The sequence below is a fragment of the Diadema antillarum genome, unplaced genomic scaffold (assembly GCF_040938485.1).
Source record: "Diadema antillarum isolate AM-2024a unplaced genomic scaffold, OU_Dant_1.0 scf00000066, whole genome shotgun sequence".
NCBI lineage: Eukaryota > Metazoa > Echinodermata > Echinoidea > Diadematoida > Diadematidae > Diadema > Diadema antillarum.
The window spans coordinates 2,863,229-2,884,784 of NW_027270955.1; the positions used below are offsets into that span (position 1 = coordinate 2,863,229).

A 21,556-nucleotide genomic window follows, 5' to 3' on the forward strand; every position below is an offset into this window, starting at 1 on the left:
GCCTGGATCCATCACTGTATGCATTACACAAATATGGAGCATTACTGTCAAAAAGATTGCAAACTGGTTCATTCTCTCTGAGGCAAGGGGATCTGTCTATTCCTCCTTGGCAGTGAAGTCAATCATTATAGTTTAAAGTTTGAAGCAAAACAAACCCTGTTTTGCATTTACTCCCCATCTTAACAGGCTTAGGGCAACAATATTTTTATTTTGCGTAGACACATTACATTGCGCTACACTCCATTATTTGGGCTACCAAAAGATGTAACTAACCTTTTCATCCATCCTGCAAAGTGTTGTTATTGTGGTAATATTTTGATGTATGCAGGCGGCTTTGATATTTACATTGTTTCAATTGTCTGGTTTATTTTGATATTTTTTTTTTTTTTATGCCAAATACTGGGAAGGAGAAAAAATTATTGGATCGCAGTTTCTGACACAATCTTTCTACATGCCTTCCAGGTTTCTATGCTACGGGTCGGGTCCAAAGCGCATGCCTCTCTATGACGTCCTGCAATACACGCTGGAGTATGCCAACAGCGGCTGCCCCGAGATGTCCACCTCTCCGCCGCCTTCGCTCCACCGGTCCGGTCATCCCGTTGCCGCGGAGACGGGCCATCCCCAGCCCAGCTGCAATAACAACTCTGCCAACGAGGACGTGGAGATGGCGTCCCCTTGTGGGTCGGCCCGGAATAGTCCGAGACCAGGGTGAGACGCAGAGTAGACCCTTCGTGATGTCCTTTGGGATACTATAACCAGAAATTTGAGTGTACATGAAACTTCTGTGAATTTTGCAAGAACCCAAAGATTTGCGAAAGTAGAATGCATGCAAAAGTTTTTGTCCACACAATGCATTGAATGTTGGTATATGTAATATACTCCTAATCTTCTCATTGTCAGCAAGTTGTAAAAGTTTCATGCTGCAAAAAAAGCTGTTGGCTCCAATTTGTGAAAGTGTCATGCCGTGAATGTTTTTGTTTTACAGTAATCTTTCTGACCTACGATACAACTTAGAAAAGAAGTTATGACCTTTTGAATGAGTGAATAAGAACTTTGCTCATGTCCACTTAGTTGACATGTAAACAGCCCAAGACCGTGTACTCTTGAAAGACTTTTGGATTCCTGTCATTAAGATGGAGGGGCTACGTGAACGTAATGAAAATGCGGCACAACGTCATGGTGTCATGCCATATTCGACATTGTAATGTTGGTACTATAGAAATAGGCCCTAATGGTCTGGATTTAGAATGATAGCACATTCATGATGGGTCACATTCTAAAAATACTAATGCAATGGATGTTCATCAATCATTAAGGTCTTTCAAATTCAGTAGATTTTATTTTTCGTATTTATTGATTTTGCGAGATCTAAAACCATCATCTAAAATGTACATGTGGGACTGGGGATGCTGAAATTTACTTAAATGCAAATTACAGTGGGTTCCTTTGAAATTTTTTCCTCCAAGCTTTGCTAAAGGGTAAAGGATGAATACATTTAAATACTCCAGAAGTCATGTGACATTTTGTCAATTACAAAAGGGTGAAATGACCTGCGGAATTACTCCGGACAAATGTAACGTTACTAACCGTAACGTTACTAACCATGCTTTTGGGGGTCTAGCTGAAAAATCGTCGGTCGAACTGCTAAAAAAATTTGCATGAACATTTGTCATGATGCAATAATTGAAATTAATGCAGCACTTTGTTTGAAGTAACTTGAATTTTTGCACACTTTTTGTTACAAGACATTGATTTTTTTGTCATGTCCTTTTTTCGTAACGTTATAGTGAGTGAATTACTGTATTTACCAAATATTTTGCTATGTTTTTATTTTCACAAATTTTGTGAGTCAGGTGCTATTAACGAAATTCAAGCATGCGAAAATATCAATGCTCATCCCGACATGAATGCGATGTGCACGCATACATTTCTCCATTCAGGACTGTGCTCCACAATTGTGAATTCAACCACTTCCGAAATTTTCGAGAAGTCCTGATTAACAAAATATTAGACTTTGTAAATATATGGCGTATATAGTAGTTATAGGATGTGAACTTGGCATGGATCTTTAAAATGATGTACATGGCAGTCAACTATGTCAACTTGGAAATTGATGTTTAGCTTGATACCATGAACTAGAGGAAGAGATGATGACCTCAATATATTCTGCAATGATATGGTGGTGCTAGGTTTGCAAGGTATGGGCATTTTTGACTGAGTGGTTTAGTATCATATGGATTCCTACTTTTCTGCTCCACTCCTGTTTATTGTTTATAACTTTACTCTTTTATTTTTTAATCCACTAGCTCCTCCCCTGGCCTGCAACCGATGCAACAGAGTTTCTCCCCACCGAGTCCCTCCAGGGTCACCTTCCCGCGCCCCTCGTCGCCGCAGACTGGCGCGTCCTCCGGGGCGACGCCCGCCCCGGCCGCATCACCGACAGTGTCTTCCAAGCCCCGCTACCAGAAGCCGCCGCCCATCAACATCCCCGGCAACGCTCCTCCGACCTCCCCAGGCGGTGGGGGCGCGTTAGGATCGGGTGTGGCTGCGGCCAAAGAGAGCCTGGCCTCACCAAAGCCTGGCCATATCACGGACACCGAACTGGACATCCTGCAGAGCTGCCTCAAGCGATGGAGGACGGAAGTCATTGGAGAGGTCAAAGGTTAGATGTTGCTTACATCAGTTTTTAGACACACCACACTACACTATATGCACTTGGCATCTTAATCCAACTATGCCTGGGGAGTACAGCTTGATTGCCTGCTATGCAGTGGCAGTTGATAGAAAAAAATGTTATTGTGTTTATGCACATGAAAATATAATGATTTAAGTTAGTTCTTTCTGTTACGTGGTGTCATATTGTTGTTTTCCTTGACAATCAACAAATTTTGACTTCTCAGATACATGTATTCACTAAAAAAATGATAAGAATACAAAGTTGTACATACCAGGAAGTTTCGATAATCTTCATGTTTGCTGTTTTTTTTTTAGATACACTTCTAGACATTCTGTTTGACTTGAGGCCCCCATATTTACGACTATCTATTCATTGTCCCTCCTGAGTGTATCAGACCTCTGTACAGTTTCCAGCTCATGCCTTTAACTTTTTCTAAAGAAGATATATGTACAATGTAAATAGCATTGGCTGGGTTTTATCTTCTGTGTGATGGATTTTAGGACACCATAGGCAAATTATTTGACCTTTAGCATGTCCTGTCCATTGTCATTCACACAGAGTTGCAGGATGATATTGCCAGGCTAGACAATAGGATACACACAGCCTACGAAGGGAGCGACCTCAAATACGTGAGTACCATTCCAGATTCTCCGCCAGAGGGGTCAATTTCATTCATCTTTTGTAGATCTTGACCATTCCAAGTCCCGATTCATGAAGTTTTTAGCAGTTGCTGCAAGTTAATTAAAATTGCAATCAACAGAGCAACAACTGAAATACTTTCAGCTGACAGATGTTCAACTCTTTGGTTGTTTGCCTAACTTCCACTGTGGATACTGCAAGTACAATTTATGGTCTGCTTGCAATAAGTGTTAAAGCCACAGTGTTGTACATCGTACTCATTTTTTTTCTGGAGTTATTAGTTTTTCCAACTGAATGCAATTTAATCTAAAATCTAAAATACCAAAGTCCATTTTCATTTTCAATGAATAAACTATTACTATGTCAAGGGAGTTTCATGCAAGCTTTCATTCAGATTGGAACAACTGTTGAAGTGAAGATATGAATAGAATTTGAAAATCTTAACATTTCACTTTACAAGTGTAAATTTCATTATGAAGTAGATTGGGCCAGACGGCTGTTGGTAGCTATCAATGAGTTGATAATGATATTGTAAATATTGGTGGCTACAACTTGTACTTGCATCTCGCTCGAGTCCACCAAACTTGACATTTTTGACACTTTGATATTGACAATCAACTCCATTTAGCATAATACACAGGAACAGAGGAGCAATGCAACAACATTTAGAAATACACGTATGGCACGGGTTATTAAAGGCTTAATATTACACAATGTATATATTTCAAGTGTGATTTATAGAAATATGCTGTCACTCTCCTTATTCCAGCACAAGTACCGTCTGCACGCCGTGTTAGTCCATGAGGGCCAGGCCCTGGCAGGCCACTACTGGGCCTACATCCTGAACCACAAGCGCAACGTCTGGCTGAAGTTCAACGACATCGCGGTCACCGAGGTAACGTGGGAGGAGCTGGAGCGTGTGTCGCTAGGCGGGGACGGCAACGCCAGCGCCTACTGCGTCATGTACGTGGAATCGGGCAACAGAGCACTGTTTGAAGGTACGAAACATTTTTTTTTTTTTCTTTTGGTGGGTGCCAACATATTTGGGTCTCATCTGGGCCCTGTTTTATCAAAAGATAAAATCGATTTTAAATTTCCTTACCACACAAGCTGCCACAGACTTACAGTTAAAATCAACTACATAATCAATTTTAAGTCTTCTTTAAACAGGGCCCTGTGCTCTATCATCAGGTCAGGATGTTATAAGCTCATCAAGTGAAGGTTTTTTAAAAAAGAACGAATTAATACACACGTTACAGTTTGTGCATCCCTCCAACCCTCCAAGAACCAATAACTATCCGTGTCTCTTGATAACGACTGACACCTTCTGCTTGTGATTTGTTTGCACCACGCCACCAGAGACCCACTACGACTCGGGGCTGATCAACACCGACGGTCTCGCGGAGGACCTGCGCGAGCTCATCATCCGCGACAACCAGCAGTTCGAAAACGAGCTGCGGCAGTGGGACGAGCAGGTCCAGCAACGGCGGCAACAACAACTCGAGCGGCAGATGCAGCAGGTATGTTTGGCGGGTGTTGCTCAAAGGTTGTGGGTGTTTGTTCTGTGACAATGTATATGTTTATATGTTAATATGTTTATATGTTTGTTTGTTTGTTTGTTTGTTTGTTTGTTTTTGCACTTCAGGATTGTAAAGATCAACAGAACAAAGGCATTCTTGTTTTCACGATTCTCTGTTTGCATTCATTACTAAATTGATATTCCGTGATATCAGTTGAAATAAAGATGTCTGATCTAGTTACTTTGTATAATGACACAGTACAAAATACAATATGTACAATGTATGTGTAAATCAATACAATTCGGGATCATGCGTGAAAGAACTGAGGGAAAAGAAAGAGTGTCAATTATGAAAGCACAAAAGATACAAAAAACAAATTATAAAACCAAAAACAAACAGTATCAAAGTGAAAATGGACAGTAAGAAAAAAAAAAACAAGAGGACAGAGCAGAGAGGTGTAATTAGACTAGCTTATAAATGCATTTGCCATTGACTTTTGTGCGAATCAGTATGAACCTGCCCTGGGCTGAAAGTGTGCGATAAAATCTCAGCACCTCTCCGTCGAACTGTGGGGGACGCATATGCCTCTGATTGGAGGTGTGTGTGTATGTGTGTGGCCAGCTGCAGGGTTCTTTGTGTGTGTTGGTGTAGTGAAATATGTGTGTGTTCCTGAAAAGATAGGTATGTACTGTATTATAATTATTATGTGCATTTCTAGCACTGATGATGTAATCATGTCATAAGTCCTTATTGATTTGTGAATATGAATTTTTCACAATTTTTTTTTTAAAATTACATTACAAAAAACAGCAAAAAGAAAACAAATAAGTCATCTCTTTTGCATCAAATTTTTGTATTGATATAATAACCTTGAAATGATTACTTCAAGGGTGAAGGGTTGTTTGTAGATGCTATTAAAGGTGTTGATAACAAATACGATTTTGAATTTGATAGTACATGTACACATGCAGGGCTCGACACTAACAGTGGCCCGGTGACACGGGGCCACCAAAAATGAAAGTCGGGCCAGCGAATTTCAAAAAAGGGCAAATTTGGTGGCCCGCCTCGGGCCACCAAAATTTTTTGAAAAGTATGTCAATAACTTTGTAACTTTTTGTGCCGGAAATTAGCAGTTAAATTTGTTTAAAGGATGGATGAAAAGGACTGAATGAGTGCCTGAGAGTGAGTGTTGCAAGTTTGTTGAAGTTTATTTATGAGTAGATATGTCTAACTTCTAATTCTTACTATCATAAAACTTAAATATTTGACTCATTAGAAAAAAAAAAGGACTTTTAATGTTTTTTATTGTTTTTTTTGGGGGACACCAAATTTTTCTCTCAGGCCACCAAAAATTTGAAATCTAGGATTTTGGTGGCCCCATTGGGCCACCAAACAAAAAAGTTAGTGTCGAGCCATGACATATGTATGTTCATAAACATGCCACTGGAAGAGTTATGAGGATGACATAACTAGGCCTGGTAATATCGTGTGACTGTGACCAATTTCACTGTCTGCAGAAAACAGATGAAATTATCAAATTTTGTGACTTTCTTATTTCTTATGCGATTGCTATGAAACTTCTTCCTCTTAAGTTTGTCTAAATTCATTCTATGAATGCAAGTCAACTTATGAACGTGATGTGGGATTACACCAGAAAGATTCAGCTCTCATTAATACATTCAGGTACTGAAAAATGCTCCCTGTCAATCTCCTTTTCTAGCAGGGAGAAAGGGGGCAGGCTGATGGTGGGACAAGGGAGAAAGTGGTATCCAGGGGGGCCAGCACCACGCCCAGCGAGAGGGATGGGGATGTGGTCGCCCTCGACGACGTGCCCATGAAGGAGGAGGCCATGTCGCCACGGAGGGGGCCCCCACCGGGGCCAATACGCATGGAGACGGCGCGTGAGTTAACAGTGCAAGCACCGAGAGATGCTAAAAGGGATGGAATAGTGTTGGTTGAGATAGGGTGTCAGGTTCCAACTGTTTTTTATGAGAAAGTGAGAAGCCTTTTATGAAATGTTAAAGAGCATACAATTCTAAGAGGAATTAAAAGTTTATTTGATGAAAATTGGTTTTGAAATGGCTGAGATATCCAAAAACAAAGAGCTCCTAATAAAAGGTGGGACCCAACTTCTATGAGAACCCATTTGTTTCACATTCGCAACTTTAAGACTGTGAATGTCATGGACATCTGTGAAGCAATCATTGTTGGGTGATTGACCCTCCTATGAGTCGTACATATACAAACTTCACACATGTATCCAAAAGGATAGAGTTAAAAAATCTGCTCCATACATGGAAAGCAGTACATTCTTCAGCTCCAAAATATTTGCAAAATAACCTTGTTTCAGAGTACATCCCTGGCAGAAATCTCCGTTCTATGTATTCAGTAAACAGTTAATACCGGTAGTTAAAAGTATGATCTCGATTCTCGGAGAAAAAGCCTTTGTTTCTGCAGCCCCATCTCTCTGGAACGCTCTTCCACTGAGGATCCGATCCGCAGAAACCATTGAAACATTTAAAAAGCTTCTGAAGTCATATATGTACACATCTTGTTTTGGTTGAATATTCATTGAATTGCTCACCGGGTATATATACATGGTATTTCTATCTCTTTCTTGTTCTTCAACCTTCTTATGTACAGCTATACAATGTATGTTATTCTCTTTATATGTCCCGCTGTGCCTCAGAATTGGCCACGAGATTGATGGCGCATTACAAATGCTGTACTTATTATCATCATATTACCTACGGACAGAAGATTAATGTGGCAGGCCTCTGAGTGGGCACATTTCGCCCATCGTAAAGAACTTTTAAAAACTTATAAACTTTACCTTTGGTACATTGTAATTTGCACTGTTGTGGCAACAGCTTGTCAGCTTGTGTCTAGGTGCCATGTAGAGCAAAATATTGCCCATGGGGGACAAATAAGATGTCTGCTGACCAGGTTAGACAGGTGGCCACCTGAGTGAAAGGTTTCTGGACTCTTACTCATGACTCTTTTTTGGTGTAGTTTGTAGTGGCTGCACTTTAGGCCTGTGGATAGCAGCTAAGATGGATTTGAGGTAACAACATGTATTCAGTAGGGTTCATGTGTCATGAATAATAATGTGCGAAGAAGATCTCAAAAGGTCCTCTCGCTGTCGCGCTCAGTTGGGCTCTCTTCACTCGCCTGTTATACATGTACAATGTAGCTATCGTACAGTGTACAGCAAGAGGGCCTTGACGAAAGGCTAATGTTTGCATGCTCATCTTCGTTAAAGTTTTCAAATTTTGTTTTCCTTTTTCTTGATCCGTGCAGCTCCGGAGCAGCCTAAAACCAAGACCCCAAAGAGTCCCAAGACACCCAAGAGCCCAGTCTCCGCCGCTCCTTTCTTTGGGGAAGGGGGGCCAGAGGCAGCCATGAGAAAGGTAATGGAGGAAGGCGTGGTCTTCTGGAGGGTCCCTTTTTGTTAAGTAAAAAGGGCTGGTCCTTGGTTCCATGATGGGCGGGGATGGTTAATTTGAGCGGTGGATAATTGATTGGTATTACAGGTGGCTACCATTGTAACAAAATTCTCGGGACTGGCAGTTTTCCCTCGTATCGAAATTGCATTACAGCCGAACAGTATAAAGACATAGAAATTATGATTTTTGGACCTGAATTTTTACTTTGTTACAGTAGTATAACAAGAATTTCATTATGACTGTGTTTGTTATCATTTGTTTAAGGGAGTACACTGTAATTTGTTTGACAAGCAGATGGATCAGAACAAACTTTCCACATTTTTTTTAAACCTGCAAATTCACCACTTGAGAAATTATGTGGCCGATCCAAAAAATATTTGTATTTGTATTGATGCTGTGGTAGAGCATTACTACAAAGGATTACTACTGTTATGCAAGAGTTTCAGGAAATGGGCAAAAGTGAGATATACATTCTTGTATTATCCCAAAGAAATCAGACACAGAGTTTGATATTGTGGCAACCACTGTTAATGTTCTCTTTGAGGTTGATTATCACCACAATGAATTTGAATTGGTATTCTGCCATATATTGAACCACAGTGTATATTTCCATGGACATGTCCAACATACATGTTCTTGGAAACACCAGGAAAAAAAAGAGAGAAAAAGTTGATTGCATTCATTTCCAACCACTCTTGACCACTATTACAGCAATAAGAGCAGCATGCAACAATTCTGTCTTGTTTTCTCATCATCTCTCCTGATTTCAGGCATCCTCCTTCCTCAAGTAATTATAGAATTATGCTAAAACTTTTGTCACGTCTCTCATATTCGATATCGTCGCACCCAGCTGTACGGCCAGATGCTGGAACAGTGCCACCAGATCGCCCAGACCGAGGACCCGCCCTTCGAGGACCGGCGGCTGGAGGGTCTGCCCATCTACCTCCTGAGGAACGGAGCCAGCGAGGCACTGATGCAGCAGAGCATCCTGCTCCACATCAAGAAGCGAGGCATGAGGACCAATGACCTGGGGTAAGGCTTAGGGGGAGTTTACGTAGCTTTGCCTGCACACATGAATTCCTATGCGTGGGACTGAATCAAGAGGTGATTATTTCAAACAGGCACGATATGGTGTGTATGGATAGAATGGGGGGGAATGGGACAAAGTACAACATAAATCAGAGAAAAAATTTGAAAAAAAACAAAACAAAGGCAACCTGTTTTAGCAGCAGCTTTATTCAAATGCTTGAGAAGGCATCTCTGTAGTTTTTATATTTTGATGACTGCTCCTAGATGTGAATTGGTGGATTTCATGAGTGCGCATGAATTGCTGTGTGTGGGACTGCAGTAAAGGACTGCTTTGCGTGTTGTTGTACACTCTTTGAGTGTGTCACCTTTGATGATACCAAAGGGACTTCCAATGAAGGCTGTTATGTCAAAAGCCATTCTGGGTCAACTGTGCAAAAAAAAAAAAGAGAACAGAAATAAATAAAACAAAACAAAGCAAAAAACAAGTCGAAAGAAGTGCTGTAAATAAACCTTTAATTCCTTTTAGAATTGTATGCTTTTTGATATTTCATCAGTGGTTTGTAATTATCTCTCAAAAAGTTAAAAAATGTGAATCCCCATCTCAACAAAAACAATACAATATGTTTTCCCTTCTCTCTCAATTTCTCCCTCTCTATCTCTCTCCCCCTACACCTGTCTCCAACTCACTCTTATCCCCTTTGTGGTTCTCCCAAAGCTCTCAAGCTATCGGGAAGATAGCCCAGCGCAAGCTGGAGGGCGACCCCAAGTACCGCAATCAGCAGGGCGCCCTCGACGCCTGGGTCAGGGAGTACGACGCCTTCTGCCTGATGACGGCGCATTTCTGCCAGGGGGTCAGCCACTGCCTGAAGAACGACATGTGAGTAGCGGATGGCGTTCCAAGCGGTGGCACGACATTTGCTCCGGTCTTATTTTCTGCAGGGACTTAAGAATCCTTGGATATGTCCATTGATGTGCATCTTACATTCATTAAAGGTCCTGTTTACCTTTGGGAGCAGTGATTTGAAAAATGTTCTAGATATCACTTTTGATGCATATACGTGAAGATTAGTTGTATCACAAAACATTCTACCATATAAAATTTTTGCAATAGAGCCCAAGATATAAAGAGATATCACTTTTTCTCATTAAACCATAACTGTAGACGGTTTATAGTCTGGAAACAATTTTATTACAACTATTGTTCACATTTTGTATATTGAAGAATGCTTAACATCGATTATACTGGTTCAAATTTTTACATTGCTTGTTTCTATCACATTTTAGAACTATTTTGAAGCACTAATGCTGGGTTTTTTTCTCATCTGCAAATGGTAAATTATGCCTTTAAGCAAATATCTCCCTGATCGCCCTATGGAGTCTCTCCGTAATTTCGTTGAGTAATTGTCGGCAGCCCTGTGGATGTTTCTTCTTCCCTCCAGGTACATAGAGGCCCTGCCGCACTTGATACACGCCTGCGCTCTGAACGACAAATTTGGGGAGAGCGAACCCAACAAGAGACTGGACGAAGACCTCCTGGCCAGATATCGACGCTTCTGTCTGCTGGTGAGTGAAGAATGAAGGCGAGAGGGATGGGGTGACCTCTCTGGGTCCAGCTTGCGAGCAGCTGGAACAGATTGCAGTGCCATTATGCTCTCATAAACACCTTTTTATGAGATAGGCAAAATTCTTCCCAATTTACTTTGCCATTGTGTATTGTAAAAATGGAAATTTTCTCATGAGTAATTTTTGGTAGACAGCTTAATAAAATGAATTTCGCATGTGTTTAGTTCTGTGGAATCGAAGCGATAAAATATTATTATATACACATGTACATGAGAAGCGAAAAGATTTGCAGGTTTTTATTTTTGCCTCAGTTTCATGTTGTGTGAAATGCATGAAAATGTCCACTTTTACTTTAAAGAAGAAATCCACGACCTATACAAAGATTATTCATAATATACATGTAGTTAAGAAATCCAGGATTCCGATGAGCTTAATGATATACCTCACTTCATAACCGTTGTAGCAAACGAGATTTTTACATTTGGGAATATTTTCAGCCAAACAGTTCAAATTGCTGTATGGAATTGAAATCAATCACGTGACCCGATGACGTTTCACCCTCACATTGCTCGAGCGAAGTTTATTTGCGGAGGAGCTTCGGAGGAGCTCAATACACGTACAGTACCTTGCGCAACTGCGTTGTATACACTGAGCTGCATGCATGATATGCATGCTGTTCGACATCGTGCGTGCATCATAACATTGAGCGAAGATGCCGATGTGTCAGGCATACGGGTGTACGAATAAGCCTGGGAAAGGCAAGAAAAAGAGCTTCTTTCAGATACCCAACCCAGAAATAGAAAGGGAACGGTGTGCAAAATGGCTCAACAACATTGGAACGGATAAATTTGATGTGAAGACATACAAATTTAATCCAAATCGAGTCGTATGCGAAGACCATTTTGAGCCGCACTGGTTCCAGGATGACATTCGTGCGCGTGTGATGGGATATGTGCATCAGCACCGCCAGGAGCGGCAGCCCTCTCGGTCAGTTCTTCTTGATTCCACTCTGGTTGGAAAGCGTATCCAGGTGGACCCGACATGACACTTGCAGTAAAACGACATAGAATGAACGTACGGCAATAAACAGAGATTAACAAAATGGGCGCTAATTAGAGCGGAGAGAAAATTATAAAGGAAAGAACAAGCGATGTATGAACTGTATGCTGTACGTATGTATATGGTTCACGGTGTAGTAGGACGCGACGCACGCTGTGAGCTGAACGCTGCGACAACACACGTACATACACACTCACTCACACATAGGACTTTATACATGTGGCACACACACACAATTTCTATGGCAAGGGCAGGCAGCGATCGTAGAAAACGGAAGGGCGGGTCGTATGTCATCGGGAATTGCATTGTGGTAGAGAACAGTCTCGCTCACTTTTAATGCGTGTCGCAAAATGAAAATATTAAACAAAATGATTAAATATATTTTCCGTCAAATATTTGTGAAATTAAGAGTATATCTGAGCGTTTCATATTTTTGTCTTTCATTTGAGCATGACTTTATGTAGTCCTGGATTTCTTCTTTAAGTGTTGGTCAAAATGTACAGTAGAGTTACTAAGTACATACTCTCCTGTAAATGATAATGCTACGAAACGTACTTCATACAGCATGTGTGTGATACTTGATAGAGTCCTGAAGCTTAAAATTCCTCCCCACCCCTTGGACATATGCACCCGCAGAAATATTTATTTCATTAGATTTATCTTTGCACATATTTGTCATTTTTCGTTGTGTTGTAATAATCTTACCAATTTTATGGCTAAGTTTAATATGAAAAAAATGGTCATCATTACTTAAATAGAAATCAAAAGTACCATAATTTTTATGGGTGTTTTTTTTTTGTGTATGGTATATACAAATCTCGTATGAGTTGATAATTTTATCACCTCAGCTGAAATGCATGATGCTCCCAGTGATATCAAGATGAGATGAAAACATTTGAAACGTAGATTGGTTACACACGAGAGAAAATTCGTAACTTGAATCATCACTGTAATGATGATTGCAATTCGTCTTTAGAATTATCGGACCTTACACACGCTCGCTCGAAAACTGATTAGAATTCAAATTCTCGAGCTAAGGCGCTACGTAATCCTTGGTGACTTGTCAATCAAAACGTACGATCGAGTGCATGCATGCGGCGCGCATATTATCTACGAAAGTGCTTGAAAGGTCACGTAAGCTCCGCCCCTCAAAAGATGTTTTGGAGGTCAAGCATTACACACGCAAATTTCGCACCATAATTTGAGTGAAACTTCACTGGAATTCACCTCCAGACTAGAATTTGAATTCGTAATTGTGATTAGCATTCGTGATTCTAATTGCTTCCCACGTGCTAAAAATTCGTCATTAGAATTATTTTTCACTGAAATCATCATTCAAATGACGAATTTTTGACCATGTGTAACCGCTCTAAGAATCATAACTTTTCTTGTCTCAGATCTGATTTTGATGAAATTTATACCATTTTGTGCCATCTGACTTTACTTGATTGCCATGAAGTCAAGTAGAATACGGTGCGGATTCAGTTGATTGCATACATGCAGGGCAGAAGTACAAAGTATATGCTATAGTCTGTACTTCTCCCTATTTCCCCACAGCAATTAAGCGAGCAGTGCATGTCATCGTTTGAGTCTGGCGACGACGCTGAGGCGAGTCAGAGTCTGCAGGTGATGAGCGAACTGGTGGTGCCGTGCATCAGTCATCTGACGGCCAGCCAGGGGCCGGACGCCGACGCCGTGCAGGATATTCGGGGGAAGTGGTGCACGTACCTTGGTCAGGACATCAGCGGTGAGTGGGTGTGGAGGGGGATGAGGTGGTGTTAAAAGGGATCGTATAGTTTTGGTTGAGACCTAATTTCAGGTTTCTAACATTTTTTGGTGAGATAATGAGAAACCTCATGAAATATGAAAGAGCATGTTATTGAGGAATTCAACGTTAATTTGATGAAAATTGGTTTTGAAATGGCTGAGATATCCGAAAAGGCGATGCTAATAAAGTGTGAGACTCACACTTTATTACGATTGCTTTGTTTTGCTTTGGTTTTGGATGTTTCAGTCATTCCAAACCCGATTTTCATCAAATAAACTTTGAATTCCTCTTAAAATGGTATGCTCTGTGCTATATCACATGTTTTCTTGGTATCTCCCAAAAAGTTAGAAGCCCAATTCTCATCTCCACCAATACTGTACCATCCCTTTAACCCTTTTGGTGCCACATGGAACTGTGGACGATGTATGCACCTTTATGGCTGATGAAAAGGCTTGGCAGGTTAAGCTGAGTGTCTGAGCACTTACAGAGTTAATGTCTGTGTTTTTGTTTGTTTTTGTTTTACGGGGGGGGGGGGGGGAGGGGAGGAGACATAGTAGAGGGCTAGAATTGAAGAGTTTGATGGCAAAATGGGCTAGTGCTATTTTTAAACATTTTAAAGTAAGTCCATCATCAGATGGAGTGAAATAAATCCTTTCCTTTGATACCTAGCCTGTAACACAAAGATTATTTTTGAAGTTATGATTTAAATCATCACATCTTTTCGTATTATTTTTGTTGTTGTTGTTGTTGTTTTTTAGCAGCTTTAATTTCAAATATCTCAACTTTATGAGAACGTAGTTCATTCGTGTTCTAGGATCAAACTGTTAAATTGTTTTAGGCCACCATTGTCTCTCCCCAGGCAAGCTGCAGGACAAACTGGAGGACTTTCTGGAGAGGCTGCTGGACGGCTCGTCGGAGCTGAAAGTTCGGACCCCGCCCCTTGTAAGCTCCTCACAGACAATAGACCTGAGTGATCAGTATATAGAGACGATGAAACTCATTTATCATTTGGAACAGGAGCAGAAGCAACAAGCGGCGGGGCCATCATAACCCCCCCCCCTCCCCATCCCTCGCCTATCAGTGATGCCAGTGATGCCTGAGTGACTACACTGCCCTTTTAGAGATGACCACACCTTTACAAAGAGAGTATCGACTGTATTGGATGCAGCACTGACCGCTTCGTTTGTGGGACTCGATGCATTGTGCAGGCGGCAGGTCAATCGAGAGTGGTGACCCGGCCAGTGACGGTCAAGCGATATGTGGGTTCAACACCATCATAGCCAGGCAGATAAACTGACCACACATCTCCAGGTCAAGCCGTGTATTAACTACCGGCCTTGATGGTTCCACTCCCTGAAGGGATGAGATGTCTTCTGACTAGTCATGCTTAGAATCGGGAAACATCTTTCATGAGTTGCGTCAAAGTGACCCGCTAGCCACGCCCGCATGAATATTTAGCTTTGTTGAAGACTAGTCCCGAATATACTCGGGTAGCTCTCTGCGGGAAACGTGTGTTACAGCAAAATCAGCCCGTCCCTGACGAGTTCAGAAACACGAAACGTGTGACCTCGTCCATTCCACAGAACAGGATAGATGGGAGACAATGGAGGAGAAGAAGAGAAAATGCTGGGCACCACCAACAAAGTTGAGATGCCTTATACAGCGTGGCCGACGTCGACAATACACACCAGTGCCTGTGGAGGTCATCAACTTTGTAAACCTGTAACTTGGAAGCATCAGTGCCACCGGAAACGATACCAGACCACTCACACTGGCATTGCTGATGAACGAAATGTTTGAATAGAAACCGTCATCCAACGTTTGCCTATTTATATTCTGTCGGTTTTTATATTATTTTGTAGGAAAGGAACTAAAACGGTGTAGAGGTACATTGTATTTGTCACGCTTTGAATGACTGGGCAGTATGCAACGAAAGCAACTAGTGTAACACGAAGATTTTGCTTGGATGCATTTTGGTGATGTGGTTCTCACTACATGTTCTGAGGTTAATTAATTTCAAACCCTGTTTTAATATCTTGTGATTGTAAGTAAAGCCACACTTTCAATTCTCATTTTTCAACCGTCTCCCTGGGTCCCATTGCATAAAACTTTTTTAGCAACCTTAGAAAATTCAGGTTGGGATTTGCCCAACCTGAATTTTTTAAGGTTGCTAATCTAAGAATGTAAAATCCGTTGCATAAAAACTCTGGTTGGGAGCTTCCAACCGGAATTTTGTGATTTCAACCGGAAAAAAATCCGGTTGGAGTTTTATGCAACAGGCCCCTGTTGTCACTGCTTCACATTGCCTCATACAACTATTTCATTACTATTGTGAATCACAATTATGCACTATGAGGGAAATATATGCTGTAGATTTTTTTTTTTTTCATTTCTTTTTCCTTTTTCTTTTCTGTCTGTCTGTCTGTCTGTTTGTCTGTCTGTATCTGTCTCTTTCGCTCTCTCTGTCTTGACATCTTGCAAAAAAATCTATCAAATTAAGACTCCTTTGTCTTGCAAGCAATGGCCGAATTGACATTCTCCATCATACATGGAACATATGACAGGGCAAAAGGGAACTTTAAAAAAAGCAATTGTTTAGGATTACACAGGGTCACTCTTTTGTGAAAGGTTGAAAGTGTCAATAGATTCACCCAATCAAACTTGTGGTTTATACTTGTTGTGCAGTGACATACATGTTCACAGCTGTTCCAATACTGTAAAAGTGGAAATTTTCGCGGTGTTAAATTTTCGCGCTTTTCACGCAACCACAAACAAGTGCGAAAATAAAAGCATGCAAATATTTTTGCTTGCCATATGTTCCAGTAGTTTATATCTTAATTCCGTGGAATTAAAGACACATGAAACTCATCTTACCCGGCCGAGCGCGAAAAATTAGTTGTGCAAAAATATCCACTTTTACAATATTATTACAGGAATGATAGCATTGGCATTTGATAGTTCTTCATTTGAATGTGAGAGAGTCCATTATGGGTGAGAGCTTCATTACAATTCCCCTCCCAGGCCCACAGTTATGCATTGGAAGCACACACAATTGAAAAGCAAGTTCGGGTGGGTACATCCCTTTTTTTTTTCATTCCCAGCTGAGGCTACAGTGTATTTGAGGATTTTCGCAGTGAAAAGTTGACCTGTGACCTGTGATGTGACTACCCACAATGGATGAGTTGGAATTTCTCTTTGCTAAACACAATGAGCCATTCTATTCAAAACTGGGTCCATGCTTTGAAATAGATGTGATGGCTGTTTTGTACCTGTGCAGAATTCAAGGCATGCCGTGGCTTAGCCAATAAGTTCGTAAAATTTTGAGAAAAAGCTACTGCCAAAGGTTGTGAGAGCTGTCAAATACTTTGTGATTCAATTCTATTCTCTCCCTTGTTTTTTTATTGTATTACATTGTATACTCCTGAGCAGGTCTTGCCTTTGTTGTTCAATGGTAAAAAGGGATCATCTGACTTTTTTGTTTTTTTCTGTTGAGCTTCTGCACTTACATACTGTGAGTTACTTTTTTTTTTCATTAATGGCATTTGCTACTCACTGGTGCTCTGTTCTCAGAATTTTTTTTTTTTTAAGGAGTGAGTGTGAAACACAAGTGTCAATAGTAGCCAACATTCTATGTTTACCCAATGTCTCAGATGCTATTAACACATCATTATTCTTTTGCTAACCATGATTTTGTTGCGTTGAGATGCCATGGAGGGTGTGATTTTGTTTGCTAACTTTATAAGAGATGCACAAACTTTAACTCGGGTGATGACACCGTCCTTCAAAGGGCACTTTTCCTGCCTGATGAATCCATCACTGAGAGGCAAAACAACTTTCACATGGATTATATTTCATGTTTTTTAATATTTAACCCTATCTGGGACAGGGACTTTGAACAGGGCATTATATTGCTATAGGGTTTTCTGTACCGATCTGCTCTTTACACACACACAGGTTTATTAAAGAATTTCTAGTGTATTCATAAAGACTTTCAGGAAAGTGTTAAGCACTGAACACGAGGACATTAAAGCTACGCATGAGTTTTTAAAATCATTTACTTGTATGAATCTATGTATACGGTCTTGAAAGCTTATTGTTTCAAAATGTGATGCACCACTCTTTGACGATGACATAGAATAATTTCATTTTTGCTGGAAATACAAACTGGACCTGCCACCATCACCTGCATAGCATTTGTCATAGTTGATCTTTTATAGTGACATACAATATAATGACATTGTTTGTTTGATTCTTCAAATATGTGGAGGAAGGAAAATTGCTTAACGCTGCATAGAGGTCATGCAAAGAGTGGCAAATAAAGTTCTCGGCTACTCCACAACTTCACACCCCATAGCCCCTTTTGTCCATAAAGAGAATTCAGCGTAAGTTTGCGATTGATCTTTCAGATAAGACCACACCAGCTTGTGGACACATTTGTACGTGCTTTGGTTGTGAAATGTTAGCTTGTTATCATGTACTAATGACCCTCTCCTATTTTTAGCAAAAAGTAAGTAAGTTACAACGTGTAATTTATATATAAATGGGCAAAATGTATTTGTAATTGACATTGGTGTCAGGGCAGTGTTTGTAACATCTTAACCCACTCTAGATACAATGTACTTTATCCCTTGGTGAGATGAGTATTATACTCCAAATTTAGCATGCTGGTTAGTGGTAGGATATTGTAAGTCGAGGCTCAAAGAATATCAACTCATATTTATGATTTGTCATTTATTTCATTTTGCCATAGAAGGGCAGAAATTCCTATCCATGGATGTGCAGAAAACTCAGATTTGGGCTTAGAACTTCTGGTCTCTTGATTGCTCACTTGATCAAACTTCTAAATGTTCCTGCATTCAAATATTTGTTTGTTTGTTTGTTTGTTTTTAAACCTGTTTTTATTTTATTTTGTTATTTTACTTAGCTTTTTTGATTTCTCTTTATATGATTTCAAACTATTAATTCAAGTGAAACACCACAACAAACCTGATTTTTATCCACTTTCACCAACACTTGTGACGCTTGCAACTATACAACATCTGAATGTGGGGACATCAGAGATGGGAAACTGTAATCATGTCACTTGACAGGAGATGTAAATTGGATGGCCATTCTAGACCTCTAGAATTCAGTGATACAAATTCGTATACCAGCTAACATTCTCTAGGATATTACATGTCTGTGCTTGCAGTTCTGCCAAAACACATTGTAAGAATGAGCTTGTGTAGATGTGGATCAGACTATTTTTTTGTGAGCACAAAATTTGCCGTAACCCAAACCCCTTTCGCTTCCTGAGGATATTCTCATTGGAAGAGGAAAAGAGTGATTATAATTCTGGTTGCTATAGCAAAAGTATTTGTTCTTGTTTGTCTGAAAAACTGATTCAAGTCTGTCACCAAGGAATTGGTATGTGACAAAGGCAACAATGTATTTCATTATTTTAAGAGATCCAGGTATTGGTGTTTCAAAATTATGGTGAAGTAGGTATGCAGAAGAGCAGGGATGCCACTGGTGGAAAATGGGTGTTCTAATCGTATTTTGCATCGTTTTCACTGGTATTTATGTAGTCTTTGACTTACAGCCAGTTTTCAGCATTATTGTTTTGCTTATTTTTTTTAATACTTTTTATTCCACCAGTTTGTTCAAATTGCCAATTTTGCCCTCATTCTCATTGTAATAGAGTGTCTAAATGCAACTTTGAAGAATTACAAATGTGCAGGTGATGGAGGAGACATTTGTTCCTAATTAATAATTCAGAAGAATGGAAGAATGTGGTAACCAAGTAGATTTTGTTTGATCCAGGTGCAATTTGTTTCCTTGTCATTGGTTCTCTAACATTACAATGTAGTTACGATCAAATACCAGCCTAATCACTTGGGATCCACTCGATTTGGTAAATTTTATTTTGCTGCTTTGGCAGCAGTTGTGCCGATACAGTGTAATAATTATCAGACGGTGTATTTGAAGGTTAAATGCAAATTGAGTATCATATCTGTGTGTTTGAAGCAGTCATGCTGGAAGTTGGCCATAGCTAGGTAGGAAATGTACCTGTGCAGAGGGAATACACTTTATTATATACACCTAATGAGGGCAGGCTACTGTATATCACCCACCTTATGCCATCATAGAATGCCAGATGCCATTATCATGATTTCAGCATTAAGCAAACCCCCTTAGGAAGCAGATTTTGTATGTGAGATCACAAGATGTTGTGCAGTGAGAAAGTGAGAATAAGCCATCAGGGGCCCGTTTCATAAAACTTGTCATCAGTGACAACTGCCACTTTTCTATGACAAATTTGCTCTCAGCCAATCAGATGTAAGGATTTCAGTAGCTTGTCACATCTATGACAACTTGTCACTGATGACAAGTTTTATGAAACGGGCCCCAGATCTCACAAAAGTTAAACAAAAGGACAAACAAAAACTGAAGACCAACTTTGTAAATTACATACAATGTACATCTGGTCACAGCAACATCATGTCCTCATATGGGAAAATTCATTTATCAGCACACACACACACACACACACACACACACAAGAAGCAAAAGAAAAGAAAGTAAACTTTCACATCGTGTCACTCGCACAATGCTAGTAAAAGCCGGTTCCATGACATTATGTCGCTGGGGTGACAAAGACCTTTTGTCTCAAACTTTGGTGAAAATGACTTTTTGGGATTAATGGTCAGATAGTCAGTTAAGTGATGTCCTGTCCAAATCCTAGCTGTCTTACCCCAAAAGTGAAGCCACCATGGCATGTCAAAGGAAAGGCTCTCCCATTTGATACTGTGCGTTGGCTGCCATGTTTTTTGGCTCTCCTGAACATTTTACATTTTGTAGATATGAGGTCTTGTCGCCCCAGCGACAAATTTTTGCTCCTGCCACAATTGCGCCAGTGAAATATCTGCATGCTATTAAAGCCAAACATAATTCTGCCTATAAACGCAAGCCTAACCCCAAGTCAATGGAGAAAATAAGACTGTAGAAATTGTCACAGTAGCATGTCGTGTCACAGTCTCCAGACTCACAGACTTCTAACTGCTGTTGTAATGATGAACTAGTGCACCATTCACAAATAGAAACTTCATCAAGGAACAAGTTGCAAGTTTTGAAACTCTGGCTCATCTAGTAATGCATTGTACATCTCCATGGAGTCTGTAGACCGATAGGATCCTGTGGTCCTTCAACCATCACATGGAAAATAAGATAAAATGTTGAATTCTTTTCGTGATGGTTTCTTTCTCTGGAGATTATGGATCTGAAATGACAGTTTCCCTGTGATTTTGAAACTTTTTTTTTGTTACTGTGATTTGAGAGTTAGATGTCTTTTCAGCGTGAGAAAAGACGTATTGCATTGTTTATGATGTACAATGTATTTTGACAACTGTGTTTTTGTATGCTATGGAACCTTATGTGCTAACATAACTCATAAAATTTGAAAATTATGAATAAAGGATATTCTTTTCGAAGAAAACTTCTCATTTCAAGAGAGTGGTCATAATGTTGGCTTTGAGATACAGCATAAATTCATGTGTATGTGTCCATACATGTATGTCTGTGTTTGTGTATGTAGGCCAATGTACGTAGGAACCTTGTCATAAAAAGGTCGGATATGACAAAATACAACTTCAGGCAATTTACAGACTGTCCCAACTCTCTATATATCCTTTTTGTTTTGTTTTTGTACCCTAACATATCAGTACTGTAAAACGAGGAATGCTCGCATGCATTTTAATTTCGCAAATTTTGCGAGAGCCATGATTCGCGAAATTAAAATGCACAAGAAAGTTCTTGTCTACACTATAGGCATTGAATGTAAGAGGCAACTCGCGAAAATTTCATGCCGCAAAAATAC

The 21,556-nt window shown here is 40.1% G+C and overlaps 1 protein-coding gene across 1 annotated transcript in view; it reads left to right on the forward strand.

The window, feature by feature from the left end:
• LOC139716517 (ubiquitin carboxyl-terminal hydrolase 25-like) overlaps positions 1–14,932 on the forward strand; it is a 53,315-nt gene extending 38,383 nt beyond the window's left edge. Inside the window, exons 12-23 of the mRNA XM_071628057.1 lie at positions 463–708; positions 2,307–2,662; positions 3,236–3,306; positions 4,086–4,314; positions 4,676–4,836; positions 6,557–6,737; positions 8,137–8,246; positions 9,133–9,314; positions 10,027–10,188; positions 10,751–10,874; positions 13,491–13,680; positions 14,561–14,932. Coding sequence (XP_071484158.1) covers positions 463–708; positions 2,307–2,662; positions 3,236–3,306; positions 4,086–4,314; positions 4,676–4,836; positions 6,557–6,737; positions 8,137–8,246; positions 9,133–9,314; positions 10,027–10,188; positions 10,751–10,874; positions 13,491–13,680; positions 14,561–14,751 — 2,203 coding nt within the window. The 3' untranslated portion in view covers positions 14,752–14,932. The remainder of the gene's footprint in view (positions 1–462; positions 709–2,306; positions 2,663–3,235; positions 3,307–4,085; positions 4,315–4,675; positions 4,837–6,556; positions 6,738–8,136; positions 8,247–9,132; positions 9,315–10,026; positions 10,189–10,750; positions 10,875–13,490; positions 13,681–14,560) is intronic.
• Positions 14,933–21,556: the final 6,624 nt, after the last annotated feature.